Source organism: Miniopterus natalensis, chromosome 10 (assembly GCF_054644295.1).
Source record: "Miniopterus natalensis isolate mMinNat1 chromosome 10, mMinNat1.hap1, whole genome shotgun sequence".
NCBI lineage: Eukaryota > Metazoa > Chordata > Mammalia > Chiroptera > Miniopteridae > Miniopterus > Miniopterus natalensis.
The window spans coordinates 12758015-12774259 of NC_142090.1; the positions used below are offsets into that span (position 1 = coordinate 12758015).

General features: G+C 41.4%; 1 protein-coding gene across 1 annotated transcript in view; it reads left to right on the forward strand.

Annotated features, from left to right (window-relative positions):
* Window positions 1-1196: 1196 nt before the first annotated feature.
* Window positions 1197-16245, forward strand: part of SLC35B4 (solute carrier family 35 member B4) — a 35126-nt gene continuing 20077 nt past the window's right edge. The window contains exons 1-2 of the mRNA XM_016222241.2: window positions 1197-1388; window positions 9061-9174. Of these exons, the coding sequence (XP_016077727.2) occupies window positions 1312-1388; window positions 9061-9174 (191 nt within the window). The 5' untranslated portion in view covers window positions 1197-1311. The remainder of the gene's footprint in view (window positions 1389-9060; window positions 9175-16245) is intronic.

Below are 16245 nucleotides of genomic sequence, written 5' to 3' on the forward strand. Positions count from 1 at the left end.
AGCGCACGGGTTGAAAATCACTGCCCTAGGCCAACTGATATAAGCCAGAGTTAAGTTGTGCCGGCATCTCACCGACATTATAACTAAACGACATTGAGCGACACATTATTCAGGGGCCTGCCGTACGTGGTTTTGACAATTAAGAGGTCAGTAGAACTCTAAATGAAGCTATTTTTAAAAAAAAATCTGGCTTTGATCAGAATAAAAAAGCAAAGACTATGAATATGAATGAGTCTTGAAAGATATTTGGTGGTAAAGCGAAGGAGAAAGAGAAATCAGTTTGAGTATGATCGCAGGCGAAGGGGAAGGAAAAAACCTAAGGAAGAGTAGGGTCCCTGAGCCAGTGGGAGGGTGGGGCAGAGAAGCCTCCAGAGCCGACTGTGTTATAGGCGCCGGTGCCTCCAAGAGTGGCCCGCAGACCATCATCATCATCATCATCATCATCATCATCATCATCATCATCATCATCATCATCATCGGCAGCAGCAGCAGCACCTGGGCACTTGCTAGAAATGCAGAATCCGGGGGCAAACTGCAGGTGTGATGAATCGGAATCCACATTTTAACGAGATCATCGCTTGCAGCCCTCGCAACCAGCGGTAAAATGGGCCTTACTGCTCCCATTTTCACCAATAATGAGACTAAGGCTCCAAGAAGCTGCTTGGGGCAGCTGAGCTCAGCAGCAGCGGAGTCAAGGTGCAATTCCAGCACTTCCTGACTGCAACCTTCCTTTCAAAGGTAGAAAAGTAAGTTCGGAGGAAGCTCTACTTTCACGCAATTCAGAATTGTCCCAGAGGCCAGAACGCCCGCAGCGACCGGTCGGGGCCGCAGCTCCCGCGCCGCCAGCTGCGCCTGTTCACGGCGACGGGCGGATCCCGTTCTGCGACCTCTGCGCCCTCGCGAGGAACAGTATCGACGGGGTTGGAACTTCACTTCCCAGCGAGCCCCGCGGCCCCCTATCGCGCGAGGCATGACGGTCACCTCGCCCCTCTCCCTTTCCTAGTGGAGCTGCCCTGCCGACGCGGGACACGTGCCAGCCTGCCGTAAGGGCGCGCGGCATCCTGGGACGTGTAGTCTGGCTGGGACCAGAGCGCCCCCTCGAATGAATGGGGCGGGGGCGGACGGCGAACTACAGCTCCTCGGCAGGCGGCGTTGTTGGCGGCCGCCGGGGAAGGGGGCCCAGTGGCGGCCCCGGGGCCGAGTCAGCGCTCCGGGGAGGCGGCGATGTTGTGTCCCGCGGCCGAGGCAGCGGCCCGGCTTCCTGGGGTAGCGGTCTAGGCGGGCACTTCCTCCCCGTCCCCCGCGCCGGCCATGCGCCCGCTCTTCGCGGTGGGCCTGGTTTTCGCCGGCTGCTGCAGCAACGTGATCTTCCTGGAGCTCCTGGTCAGGTGAGTGACCCCCGCGGGCCGCACCGGTTCCCGGGGTCGCCCAGAAACAGCCGGAGGGGGGGCGTCCCCGCGCGTCGCCCCCGGGGCCGGAGGCGGGGGCACGAAGGCCAGAGCCCGGGGTCGGCTCTGCGCCGCCCGGGGCCCCGCCGGGTCGGCCCCTCCTGCACCTTGCGCTCCGTCCGCGGGCCTGTCCGGTAGTTTCACAGCATCCCTTGCAGGAAACACCTGGGGTGTTGCTGTCGTCACCCCTTTTTTTTACACATTGGGGGGTTGAATCCGGGTGAATTTCTCACGTGACTGGCCCCAGGTCGGCAGGGAGCTGGTGGCGCAATCCAGGGTCCCCCCCAGCTCTTTTCTGCACCCTGATAATGCCACGTCTGACTCGGGCAGAGCTGTTCTGCTTACAAGGCAGACTGATTTTGTGCACGCTGCAAGGAAAGTTTCATGTGTATTAAAGTGGCCCGCAGAGCATTTTATTACCATTATAGATAGATGGGCATGAGTACTTTTCCCAAACATTGTCTCTTAGTGATGTAGGAGAACCGATTCTTATTTATGTATAAGGTCCGTCTAATTGACCCAAGAGAACATTTCCAGCTTTAAGATATTAGCCTTTAAATTTGGAAGCATGTATAAGGATGGGCATGTGTGCGGATAAAAAAGCTGCGGTACATTTACATAGTGGAATACTACTCGGCAGTTAAAAAAAAAAAAAAAAAAAAGGAAATCTTACCTTTTGCCATGGCATGGCTGGACTTGGAAATTATTTTTTATTAATTTTTTATATCATTATTGATTTCAGAGAGAGGAAGGGAGAGGGAGAAACAGAAACATCCATGATGAGAGAGTCGTTGCTCAGCTGCCTTTTGCACGACAGGCACCCAGGCATGTGCCCTGACTGGGAATCCAACCCGGATCTCCTGGATCCTAGGTCCATGCTCAGCTGCGGAGCCACGCAGGCTGGGCTGGACCGGGAAATTATTGTGCTAAGTGGAATAAGCCAGTCAGAGAAAGACAAATACCATGTGATCTCATTTGTGGATTCTAATCAAAAAAATAATTTAACAAAATGGAAGCAGAAGCGAAGATACATAGACTGACAGCTGTCAGGGGAGGGAGGTTGGGGGGCTGGGTGAAAAATGAAGGGATTAAGCAACAACTATACACACACACACATATCTCACAGACATGGACAACAATATGGTGATAGCCAGAGGAAATGGTGGGGAGGTTGGGGGGGTGGAAGTGAGCAAAGGGGAGATAAATGGGAACGGAAAGAGACTTGACTTTGGGTGGTGAGCACACAATGTAGGATGCAGATGATGTTTTATTGAGTTGTATATTTGAAACCTGTATGGTTTTATTAACCAATGTCACCCCAACAAATTCAATAAAAAAAGGAATGGTGGGGGTGAAGAGAGGGCGAAACCGGCAGAGGGGGAGTGGAATGGAAGCTAGACTTAGGGTGGTGAATATGGCACACCTGAAACTTACTTATACAATGTTATCTAAAAGAAAGAAAGGAAAGAATGGCTTTACCAAAGGGAGACTAGGTTGGTTTTATTGAAATGGCATGCAAATAATGTTGAGTAATAGTGTGCGAAGTTCAGTGGGTAGAAGCTGTTACAGAAAAGGCAACAGGTGTCCTGGAAAAGGCTCAGGACTAAAAATCTCAAAATTATGAACTTCATTCTTCGCTTTGCCATACCTTGGTTGTGTGACCTTTTCAAGTCATTTAGCCTCTCTGGGCTTCCATTTCCTGCTGTAAAATGCTGTCTCTGGTGCTATCTACCACCATGTTTCTGAATTGACACTTTATCTCCACTGATCACCAGAACAATCTGTGTGCAATATAGCTCAAGAATTTTAATTTCTGTTTTACTGAAAATGAAACAGTTCCCAAGAAGTTAGATAGTTTTTTACTCCTTGTAAGTGGCAGAGGCAGAACAGGAATCCAGGATATCTAAACTCCTAGTCCAATATCTTTTTTCAACCTCCCTGTCAGTTTTGAACTTGGGCAGCCTATAGGTTTTGGTCACCCAGTCCCACCTGTGGTACCTACTAGAAATGTATTTTATTTTCCCGATACTATTGATTAAGTCGGGAAGCAACCAGCTTATTTAAGGTAAACTCTTGTACTGTAGGAGCTCCAACCCCGGGAGCACCATGCTGTTCTTTGCTAGTCTAAAAAACCCACAAGGGGGACCAGAGGAGAAAGACATAGCCTTTCTTACTTACACCTGATGAAGACCCGATGGCAGCGGGCAGGGTGAGTTTCCCCCCTGGCCAGGGTCCTGCAGGGGTTATCTGGCAGAGGGGAGAGGGTGGGAGTCACGCTGGGCATAGCCTATGTGCGGGCCAAGGATAGACAGTCTGGAGAGGCTTGTTAGCCGTCAAGTACATGGGAAATACTTGGGTCTGCGCTGCTCTGTTGCTTGTGGCTGCTGGTCAGGCAGACACCTTTCCACTGACTGGGAGGGGGAATCGGGCTATAGCCTTGCTTGACCCTACAGCTCTGTAGGGGGTTAATTTTTGCAGTTACTGAGCTGGAAATTTTGTTATGCAAAAGGTATTGATAAAGATCTTTTTTTTTTTTTTTTTTTTTTTTTTTAAGAGTAGTTGATTGAGCCCTGGCCAGTTTGCTTAGTGGTTGGAGCGTTGGCCCAGGGCCTGAAGGGCCTCCCATTTGGAATCTGGTCAAGGGCACGTGCCTCGGTTGCAGGCTTGATACCCGGCCACTCCTGGGGAGAATGGGAGGCAGCTGATCTGTGTGTCTCTCACATCAATGTTTCTCTCTCTCTGAAAAAGCAATGGAAAAAATATCCTCAGGTGAGGATTAAAAAAAAAAGAATAGTTGATTGATTTTTAGAGAGAGGAAGGGAGAATACAACATCAGTCAGCTGCCTCCTGCCTTCCCCCTACCTTGGGTCCATCCTGAAACCTGGGCATGTGCCCTGACCCAGAATTGAACCGGCAACCTCTCCGGTGCTCAGGATGATGCCCGATCAACTGAGCCACACCGGCCAGGGCCATTTGTCATTCTTGAGAGTAGGTGGTGAGGGATATGGGGGTAAAAAACAATGCATCCTGCTGTAAGCTGGTACATTTCAAAGGAAAGTTACTTTGGAAATTGATTTTAAAATATAAAAAGTGATATCAGGCCAGCCAAATAAAGATCAGAGAATAATCGTGTCATACTTGTGTTGAATATGCCATTAAATTAAACCTTGTCAAAGGTGGTGTGATGTCAGTTTTGCTAGCAGCTGAAGGCACTCTTTACTAGTTATGAGCACTTGGCTAAATTACTTGATCTCCCCAGTCTGTTTTCTCAACAGTAAAAGGGGCGGTGGTGGGTTGGGGGAGGTGATGGCTCTACCAGCCTCACATGGTTTTGAAGGATTACATGGGATACTTGTGCAAATCCTGAAGCATGCTCAGGCTTCCCCTCCTCTCTCACAACTTTTATTTCAGTACAGATATACCTTGTTTTATGAGTTTGTTCCTGGAACATTGTGAATAAATCTGACTTTACAGAATGTTTTCATGTATTACGGGAGCTTCTATTTAGAACACTTTGAATAATTTGGAAATAAATCATGTCATTTATCTTTTTTGTAAATCTGGGTTTTTGCATACAGCAGTGGGTTTTCATAAGGTGGTGAGGGTACATTTATTAATTTAATGAACAGTACACCAGATGAATGGTAGCTTTTTCTTGGTTTGCTTGGGCAACTCATGAATTCTCATGTTACAGGTCAATAAAATAAGAGCTGGTTGGACTGGATGGTCTCTAAAGTTCTTTCTAGTTTTGGCCTTCTCAGAATTTGTGACTTTATCTTGGGGCATCACAGCTCATAAATTTTTATAGAGCAGGAACTGTGCTTTTTATATGGCTTTCTTGGAAACATTGGGTGCCCTAATAAGTGGCAAGTAGAACACTATAAATATAAACGGAAATGCTGAAGCGACTTGCAGGAGAAGCGAACATTTTAAATCATTTTTCCCAAATTGAAAAACAAATGTAGGTTTTTCTGTCTGATGTTCATATGTATAATTGGAATCTAAAATAAAAACAGAGCCACAGTGCAGTGTGAAGAGCAGATGTGAATGACTGAGGGCTGTGCATCAGCTGAGTAGGCAAGGTACGGGGTGTCTCACATGAGGCAAACAGCCTGAAACATTTTCTTTAGCCTTTTTATTTCAGTCAAGTGCCTAATGCTGAATCAAATAGAGAAGTTTCCTAAATCTAGAATAAGCGATAACAAAAGGCATAAACTATCTGCCCAATCTTTCTCTTCAAAGTTGTTGCCTTTTTTAAAAAAAATAAAAATTTGCCCTGGCTGGTGTGGCTCAGTTGGTTGGAGCAGCATCCCATGCAACGAAAGGTCGTGGGTTTCATTCCCTGTCAGGGTATGTACGGGAGGCAACTGGTCCATGTTTCTCTCTCTCTCAAATCAATAAAAACATATCTTTGGGTGAAGATTAAAAAAGAATGATATAAAAATAAAAATAAAAATAAAAATTTGGATTCTTGCCAGAGAGAATTCAAAGTCAGAGAAACTGCAGTTAGTGATTATAATTACTGAGGAATGAATTTCAACAAAACAAGTGATTTAGGGAAAAGGGTCCAAGTTTTTACTCTGAAGTTTTAAAATGAATTATTTAAGTTAAAGTAAATAATTCCATTGGTATCTATACAACAATATGCTCCTAAAAAGCTCTTTAGCTTGATTTTTTAAAAATGGAATTATGTGTGTGCATTAGGGAAATTTAACAGTCCTATGGAAATAGAGAAAGGAGATTCAAGTTGTCAAGGGGTCACTAAGAAGTGACTTCTAATGAGTATGGGATTTCTGTGAGGTGTCCTAAAATTAAATAATGGTGATAGCAGCATGACTTTAAATATATTAAACACCACTGAATTGTAAAGAATAATAATGGTGATGATGGTAGTAATGGTGATGGGGTCTGCAAATGCCATTTTATTTGTCAAGTGGCCTTGGGAGATTTACCTAACTCGGTGTTAGGTAGCAATAAAACGGGCATAATAATACCTGCCTCCATAAAAATAAAGATACAATTAAAAATTGTGATGCCTTTTTAAAATCTTATGGTGAATACACTTGTAAAGTGAGTCTTTTTTGAAAAAAATTGATAATTGTTTCTTTATATCTTTTGTACAATTTTAATCTTCTAGATCGTGGTTGCTTAAAGTGAGGCAGCCCTGCATTCATTCGGGTGCTTGAGTGAAGGCCAGACGCTGTGCCCAGAGAGCAGGGGCACCGTCCTGGGACCATCCCTCTGTGGCACTGGGTCCTTAGCATCTCCTACTCCAAGTGTGGCTCTCTCTCATCACACTGTTCTCTTGAGGGCAGGGCTCAGGTCTCGTTCACATGGGGAACGTGCTGGCAGCTGGCCCCTGAGTTTATGCACAGTAGGATAGTAGGTACTCTGTAAGTGTCCTTTAGCTGAGTCGGCCTAAGCTTTTGGTAATGAGGAAATGGAAAGGAAAGCAAGGGAGTTTCATGAACTCCCTTAGGCTAAGTCTTGGGCTTGGCACTACAGTGAATCCTCACTACAGTGTTAAAAATATGTCACTTCTGTTTTATAGGTGAGGAAAACGGTCAATATAAATATCTTTTAAAATGTTACTAGACTTCAACTGAAGGCCTTCTGATATGCAGGATCCTACATTTTAGTCGCTCTGGAGTTCTAGTCTCTGCCTTTTCCCTCCCTGGCAGACACTGTGGGAAGTGCTTTCCACGGGCGGGCTTATTTGCTCTGCAATAAAACGAACGAGATAGGCACTCATACTGTTCTCATTTGAAAGATAAGAAAACTAGATGTAGATGGTAATTACCTTCCACCGTCACAGGGTAAGTGACAGAGCTGCATCCTGCATGTCACTGTGCGATTTTAGCCACTGTGGAGCTCAGTATTTCTCAGCACTGTGTCAGCACATGATTACCTGTGCATCTTACACACACACGCACGCACACGTACCCCTCCTGGCCTTTCCCCCAGACCTGTCAGAGTGGTTCTCAGCTCTGGCTGCACATTAGAATCAAGTGGGAAGCTTTCAAAAGTACAGATTCCAGGGCCCTACCCCAGACCAACCCAATCTGAACTGGGACGGGAGGCTCCCCAGACACGTGGTTTTTAACGAGCGGCTGATGCAGAGTTGCGTGGACTGTGCCAGGAACTATCTAGAGCTCGGGTTCCTTCTCCCGTCACTCATATTGAGGCTAATGGCTTTAATTAGCTCCTTGAATGAGGTAAATGTCTTACATGGTTATTTATGGATTCCTGCAACCTGTAGCCCTGTCCCTTGAAGGTAAGAAGTGCTAAAAGAAATCACTTAAATGAATATAAAGCAATTTTCAAGGAAGCCATAGGCAGTGGAGCCTGAAGAGGAGAAACGGCTCTGCTTCAGGATAGCTCTGTCCGAGAGTGGCTTACGCTTGGAGGTCTTTATTTTTATGCCTGATGGGTGTATTTAAGAATCTGTATACTTGGCACTGCTATTTAATATTAATACCACCAAAAGAGGATGAAGTTGTTTGTAATAGATAGCATTATATTAATGTTTAGAAATTACATCCCTCCAGTCACTAGCTTTGGGTACATGTCTTGGTGAAGGTGAAAAGACAGGATATGCAGGCTGAGTTTCATCACCCGGGAATGTAGGGAATATGGGAAACCTGGAAGCTCCAGGAAGATGGGGCAGCTGCTCACTTTGAGCTTCCTCCAGTGACTGAGCAGAACCTGTGGAGGACACGCTCAAGAAAACCAGATGTTTTAAGTGACTCACTTCAGAGGGCCTCAGGAGGCATGTCAGAAGAAATTCTTCTGTCTTGCAGATTTTTTCCTAAGTCACCGTGAAAGATTCCCATTCCTCACGTAGATCACTGAAGAGGTTCAATTGAATTTCATGAATATTTGTTGAGTGCCTAATATGTTTGTGTTAAAGGTTGTGGAGAATAGTAGACTAGCAGTGTCCTCTGTCTTTTCATTATTGCTCTTACCCCTCCCCTCACCCCACCCCAACAAAGGCCCCTTTTTAGATATATTTTTCCTAGCCACCCCCCCCGATATACTGTATATGGTTTATGTACTGTACATACATCTGTGCTTTACACGTACAAAATAGTAAGATTTCCCCCAACCCAGGAACCAGTTTTTGCCCCCACAGGGGAGCTGAGGTAATGTCCCTGTCATCAACACTGGATACGGATCTTCGATTGACAGTCGCCTTGGAGATTCCTGGGCAGGAGAATACATACACATTTCCAGGAGACCTGAGCACATCTCCATCCTTGGGCTTTGCTGCCTAAGCCGACTAGGGTCCTGACTAAAGTCTTCTTGGTTAAGTGAAGATCCCAGAAAGAACATGACTGACTTCCCACAGTTGGCTAGGAAGGTTGTGTCCTAGTTCTGGAATGAGTGTATCAGTGATCCTTCCTGGTGGCCTGCTGTGCAACAGAAGGGTGAGATGAGGCCGGACATTCTCTGTGAGGTGTACAGTATTGCTAAATGTGTGGGATCCATGGGTCATGAAAACTGAGCAGACAGTGGTAATGGAATCTATCCCCCTGTTCTGAACTGTCAATATAGCAAGTCAGAGTGGCCTTTATCTCAGGTTTTTGTGCCTTTTTTTCTTTTTGTTATGCAGGAAGCATCCAGGATGCGGGAACATTGTGACATTTGCACAATTTTTATTTATTGCTGTGGAAGGCTTCCTATTTGAAGCTAATTTGGGGAGGAAGCAGCCGGCTATCCCAATAAGGTATGTACATTGAAGTCTCTTTTAGCCCTTTTTGTCTTTTTAAAGTTAAGAGCTTTTCTGGTATTTATATAAAAGGAACCTGAGACATCCTTTTATAAGATTTGTATCAAAGATATCTGTAGAGTTATTTTCTGAATTTAATATGTTGTGAAACTCCAGGGAGCCTATATTTAGAATAAAATTCCTGCCACAACACTTCAAATAACTGTGATGGAGACAACAATGTATATTCAGGGTGTCCCAAAAAGTATATATACACTTTGAATAATTATTAACTCCAATGAGTTAAATCTGAAAAGAAAGAAACATCAATTGAACTATCAGAAAAAAATGTGTATATATTTTTTTGGGACACCCTGTATATGTAAGAGTGTGTGTGTGTGTGTGTGTGTGTGTGTGTGTGTGTCTGTCTGTCTGAGTGGTATTCAGTTAAAGGCCTAGTGTGATCACCAGTTTTTTAAATAGTTACGGGTGCTTTCCTCATGTTACCGTATATGGAAGGAGTGGTATCACTGCTTCTCTTAAGAAACTAATGGCTTTTGGAACTAAATAAAGGTGGTAGTTATACAATATTGCAAACGTACTAAATGCCACTGAATTGTTCACTGTAAAGTGGTTGAGAAAATGATTGGCAAGCTAAGGCAAAATTACTGATTCCAGACCTCCATTAGTCCAGATTTACATAACTGTACTCATAGGGCCAAATAGAAAACAGCAGTTCTTATAATAAGCAGTGTATTGAAAACTCAGTATTCTTGCTGTGAGAGACTTGAAATAAATGTAGCCCATCCAGTTGTGACTTGGATAGGATAGTGTTACTTAATCCCTTTGAGGGGGACCTTGTGGTATGAATGTTTGGATGCAGGCACTGGTTAAGGCTCGTCCTTGTTGGTATTATTTTGCAGCATTCCTGAGTAGCTTGCTGTAGAAAATCTGGCTGAATTTTGTTATTAATATTGTATTTTTAAATTTCCCAATGTGATGCTAAATATCCGAGTACTTTTTTGTTTGTTTCTGTTGGCTTTAGTATCTGCATAAAACTGTTTGCTCTCAGCACCAGCAGGTACATCACAGGGGGAGCTCCAGCATTTTCTGATTCCTCTGACCCTTTCTGTCTTTGCATCCTGGCTGCCGGCACAGTTCAGGAACGTACTCACTCTCACCATAGCTTTTATAATAGTATCCCGGCTGTATGACCTCCTGCCTGCCACTCCTCATCCTCTCTTTCAGCTTCTTGCCTTTGTGTCGTGGGTCCCTCTCTCACAAGTGCCCAGGGGTCATCAGAGCGAAGCCTGAAGTCCCTAACCTGCCCTTAGAGGCTCACCATGACCCTTCCAGCAGCCATAGTCCATGCGTCCCGTTTGTGCTGGCTCTTTCTTTCCTATCTGTGAAGCCATAGTGAAAACCTTGCTCATGTCATTCATTCCCGTGAGCAATTTCTAGGCAGTGCTGTGTTGGCAACAGTGAGGAATATAGTTGGAATTGATTATCCTGTATGACCTCGGTGAACTCACTCTATCTCTAAATGGAATCTTTTCAAGATAGGACTAAGAAAATTTGGCAAGAAACCTTGTGAAGTCACCAGTAGTATGTGATTTAAAGCTGTGAAACAGCTATTGCTAGTAATTTTTTCACGTGTGTGATACCGTGTTCTGCGTTGATAGGGGAGCTAACTTGAGACTTGGTGCTATCACATTCTTTAGATGTGGGAAGATGAAGAACCAGGGGGGACCTGTGGGCATTTCATGACAAACATGGGACCACTTATTTACCTTTGTCCTGCATTCTTTAGCCATTTATTTTAAATATTATGTTGAATCAAATGAAATTGTTATTATTCAACCTTTTTGACCGACAAAAATAGGTAATTTCATATCATTAAACCTGATATATATGAAAGGAATCCTAATTTTATATGGTCTAACCTAGTATGTATGGAGCAGGCATCTTAAATATTTTGTAGTTCAAAATGGGAGCATACAGATGTAAAATTATTTAATTCATTTGCTCATAACTGTTCACTTGTATTTATCCCTTTATCTTTCTAAGGTATTAGAGTTACTGGATTTTCTTCTTAGTGTTTTTGTTTGTTTGGTTTTGGTTTTTTATTTATTTAAAGACCTATAACTCTTAAAAATAGGGGCCCTAATTTTTAAATACAAATTTACACAAGTTAAATGATGTCCTCATTAATTTGGAGGCCAGTGGTGCAGAATGTGGGATAATTATTAACAGTTGCTAGGCTGAAAGTAACCCTTGACTTACCAAATATTTTCTTTAGAAATAGTGAAAATTAATCATATAAACAAGTGTATAGAAGAAATGTTAGAGAGAATTAACAATTTTCAAGTTCTTTAGAAGTATATGAAAATTATACAAAGAACTGATACAATAATAAAAATTATCTATTCACTTTTTTTTCTTAAGATTAAATTTATTGAGGTAGCATTGGTTAATAACATAAATTTCAGGTGTACAACTTTGACATCTGTATACTTGATTGTGTGTTCACCACCCAAGTCTAGGCTCCTGTCACTGTATATTTTACCCCCTTTACCCTCTTTGTCTTCTCCACTTCCCCTTTCCCCTCTGGTAACCACCATTCTGTTGTCTGTATCTTAGAGTTTGGGGTTTTTATTTGTTTGTTTTTTTCTTATGTCCTACATATGAGTGAAATCATACAGTTCTTGTCTTTTTTTTTATTTCACTTAGCATAAATATTCTCAAGATCCATCCATGTTGTCATAAATGGCAATATTTTTCCTTTTCATGGCTGAGTTGTATTCCATCATATTTATGTCCCACATCTTCTTTATCCAATCGTCTAACAAAGGACAAGGTTGCTTCCATGTCTTGGCTATTGTGTGTGTGTAATGCTACAGCGAATGTAGTGGTACATACATCTTTATAAATAAGTGATTTCCAGCTTTTTAGGTAGATACCCAGAAGAGGGACCGCTGGGTCATATGGTAGCTCTAGTTAATAGAGGAACCTCCATACTGTTTTCCGCAGCGCTGCAGCAGTTTACGTTCCCACGGGTAGTGTGTGAGGGTGCCTTTTCTCCACATTCTCTCCAGCCCTTAACTGTTGATTTACTGATGGCAGCCATTCTGACAGGTGTGAGGTGATATCTCATTGTGGTTTAATTTGCATTTCCCTGATTAGTGATCTTGAACATCTTTTTATATATCTGTTGCCCATCTGTATGTCCTCTTTGTAGAAATGTTTATTCACATCCTCTGCCCATTTTTTAATTGGATTTGTTTTTTGTTTGTTTGTTTTGGTGTTATGTTGTATGAGTTCCTTATATATTTTGGATATTAACCCCTTATAGGATGTATCATTTGCAAATATCTTCTCCCATTCAGTAAGCTGCCTTTTTGTTTTGTGGATAGTTTCCTTCGCTGTGCAAACATTTTTAGTTTAATGTAGTCACATTTGTGTATTTTTTATTTTGTTTTTCTTGCCTGAGGAAACATATCCAAAAGGAAACTGCTAAAAGCAATGTCAAAGAGTTTACTGCCTATGTTTTCTTCTAGGAGTTTCATTGTTTCAGGTCTTATATTTAAGTCTTTAACCCATTTTGAGTTATTTTTGTATATGGTATAAAAAAGTGGTCCAGTTTCTTTTTAGTGTGTCCAGTTTTCCCTACACCTCTTACTGAAGAGACTGTCTTTACCCCATTGCCTCTTTTGTTGTAGATTAATTGATCATATAAGGAAGGATTTATTACTGGGCTCTCTATTCTATTCCATTGATCTATATATCTGTTTTTATGCCAGTACAATACTGTCTTGATTACTGTAGCTTTATAATATAGTTTGATATCAGGTAGCATGATACCTCTCTCTTTGTTCTTTCTCAAAATTTCTTTGGCTGTAACTACGGAATTCATTTATTCTAATAGGGTGTTTTTTTTTATGTCATGGTTATGTCATTTGCAAATAATGAGAGCTTTACTTCCATTTTGAATTAGATGCCTTTTACTTATTTTTCTTGTCTGATTGCTGTAGGTAGGATTTCCAATACTATGTTAAATAGAACTAGTGATAGTGAGCGTCCTTGTCTTGTTCCTTATCTTAGAGGAAAAGCTTTAAGCTTTTCACCAATGAGTAAGATATTACCTGTGGGTTTGTCATATATAGCCTATGTTCCTTCTATATGCACTTTGTTGAGTTTTTATGTTGAATTTTGTCAAATGCTTTTGCTACATCTATTGAGATGGTCATCTGGTTTTACCCGTTATTTTGTCATGTGATGTATCATGATCAATTTATGGATGTGGAGCCATCCTTGCATTTCTGGGATAAATCCCACTTGATCATGATGTGTAATCCTTTTAATGTATTGTTGAATCTGGTTTGCTAATATTTTGTTGAGAAGTTTTACATCTGTGTTCATCAAGGATATTGGCCTGTAATTTTCTTTTTTTTTGTAATGTCTTTGTCTGGTTTTGGTATCACGATAATGCTGGCTTCATAGAATGAGTTTGGAAGCATTCCTTCCCCCTCAATTTTTTAAAATAGTTTAAGAGGAGTAGGTGTTAATTCTTCTTTGAAAAGTTTGGTAGAATTAATGTGTGAAGCCGTCTGGCCCTGGACTTTTATTTGTTTGGGATTTTTTTTTATTGCTTCAATTTCATTGCTAGTAATCAATTTAGATTTTGCATTTCTTCCTGGTTCAGGCTTGGAAGGTTATATACTTCTAGAAGATTTGTCCATTTCTTCTATTTTGTTGAATTTGTTGGCATACAATTGTTTGTATTATTCTTTAGTGAGTCTTTATATGTCAGCGGTATCACTTGTAAATTCTCTTTCATTTATGATTTTATTTATTTGGGCTCTCTTTTTCTTAAGGAGTTTGGCTAAAGGTTTGCAATTTTGTTTATCTTTTCAAAGAACCAGCTTTTAGTTTTATTGATCTTTTCTATTTTTAAAATGTCTATTTTGTTTATTCTCTGATCTTAACTATTTCTTCCTTCTGTTTACTTTGGGTGATTGTTTTTTCTAGTTGCTTTAGGTGTAGACTTAGATTGTTTATTTGGGATTTTTATTGTTTCTTGAGGTAGGCCTGTATAGCTATGAACTTTCCTCTTATAACTACTTTTAATGTATCCCATAAATTTTGAAAAGTTTTGTTTTCATTTTTATTTGTTTCATGATTGTTTTTAATGTCCTCTTTAATTTCCTCTTTGAAGCATTCCAGTTTTCTTGCTGTAGTTGATTTCTATTTTCATGCCATTGTGATCAGAAAAGATGCTCGATATGATTTCAGTCTTCTCGAATTTTTTGAGGCTTATATTGTGGCCTAATATGAAATCTGTTCTAGAGATTATAGACTTGAAAAAAAAATGTATTCTGCAGTTTTTGTATGAAATGTTCTAAAAATTTATATTAAATCAATCTGGACTAATGTGACACTTAAGGCCATTATTTCCATATTTATTTTCTGTCTGGATTATCTATCCATTGATGTGAGTGGGGTATTAAAATCTCATACTATTTTACTGCTGTGGATTTCTCCCTTTATGCTGTTAATAATTGCTCTATACGTTTAGGTGCTCCTGTGCTGGGTGTGTAGATATTTATGATTATTATATTGTATCCTCTTTTTGGATTGACCCCTTTATCATTAAGTATTGTCCTTCCTTGTCTTGTTAAAATTTTTTTGTTTTAAAGTATATTTTGTCTGATACTGCTACCCCACCTTTTTGTTTCTGTTTGCATGGGATATCTTTTTCCATCCCTTCACTTTCATTCTGCATCTTTAGATTTGAAGTGAATCTCCTGTAAGCAGCAAATAGGCCTTGTTTTAATTAATTAATTTATTTATTTTATTTATTTTAATTTTATTTTTGTTTGAAATATTACAGATGTCCCTTTTTCTCCACAATGACCTGTTCCACCCCATCCCATTCCCCTCCCCAGTCCCTCTCCCCATCATTGTCCGTGTCCTTGGGTTGTGCATATATGCATATAAATTCTTTGGTTACTCTCTCCCCCTCCACCCACCCACCCTCCTCCATCCCTCTGACATTCATCAGTCTGATCCATGCTTCCATGTCATTGAATCTATTCCATTCATGTTTATTAAGTTCTTTAGATTCCACATGTAAGCCAAATCATGTGATTTTTTTTTTTCTCTGCCTGGCTTATTTCACTTAGCATAATTTTCTCCAGCTTCATCCATACTGTCCCAAAGGGTACAAGATTCTTCTTCTTTACAGCTGCATAGTATTCCATGGTGTATATGTCCCACAGCTTTTTTATCCATTTATTTACTGATGGGCACTTGGGCTGTTTCCAGATCTTAGCTATTGTAAACTGTGCTGCTATGAACATAGGTGTACATATATTCTTTCTGATTAGTGTTTCAGGATTCTTAGGCTACATTCCTAGGAGTGGAATCACTGGGTGAAAAGGCAGCTCCATTTTTAATTTTTTGAGGAACCTCCATACTGTTTTTCATAGTGGTTGCACCAGTCTGCATTCCCACCAGCAGTGTACTAGGGTTCCCCTTTCTCCACACCCTCGCCAGCACATGTTGTTTGTTGATTTATTGATGGCAGCCATTCTGGCAGGTGTGAAGTGATACCTCGTTGTGGTTTTAATTTGCATCTCTCTGATGATTAGCGACGTCGAGCATTTTCTCATGTGTCTCTTGGCCATCCGTATGTCCTCTTTGGAGAAGTGTCTATTTAAGTCCTTTGCCCATTTCTTAATTGGGTTGTTTGTCTTTCTCTTGCTGAGTGCTATGAGTTCTTAGTACACTTTGGAAATTAGCCCCTTATCAGATTCATCCTTGGCAAATATGTTTTCCCAGACCATGGGGTTCCTTTGTATTTTGAGGCTGTTTTCTTTTGCTGTGCAGAAGCTTTTTAGTTTGATGTAGTCCCATATGTTTATTTTTTCCTTTGTTTCTTTTGCCCTAGGAGATGTATCAGTGAAAAGTCCACTACGTGGGATGTCTGTGACTTTACTGCCTATGTTTTCTTCCAGGATTTTTATGGTTTTGTGACTTACATTTAAGTCTTTTATCCATTTTGAGTTTATTTTTGTGTATGGTGAAAGT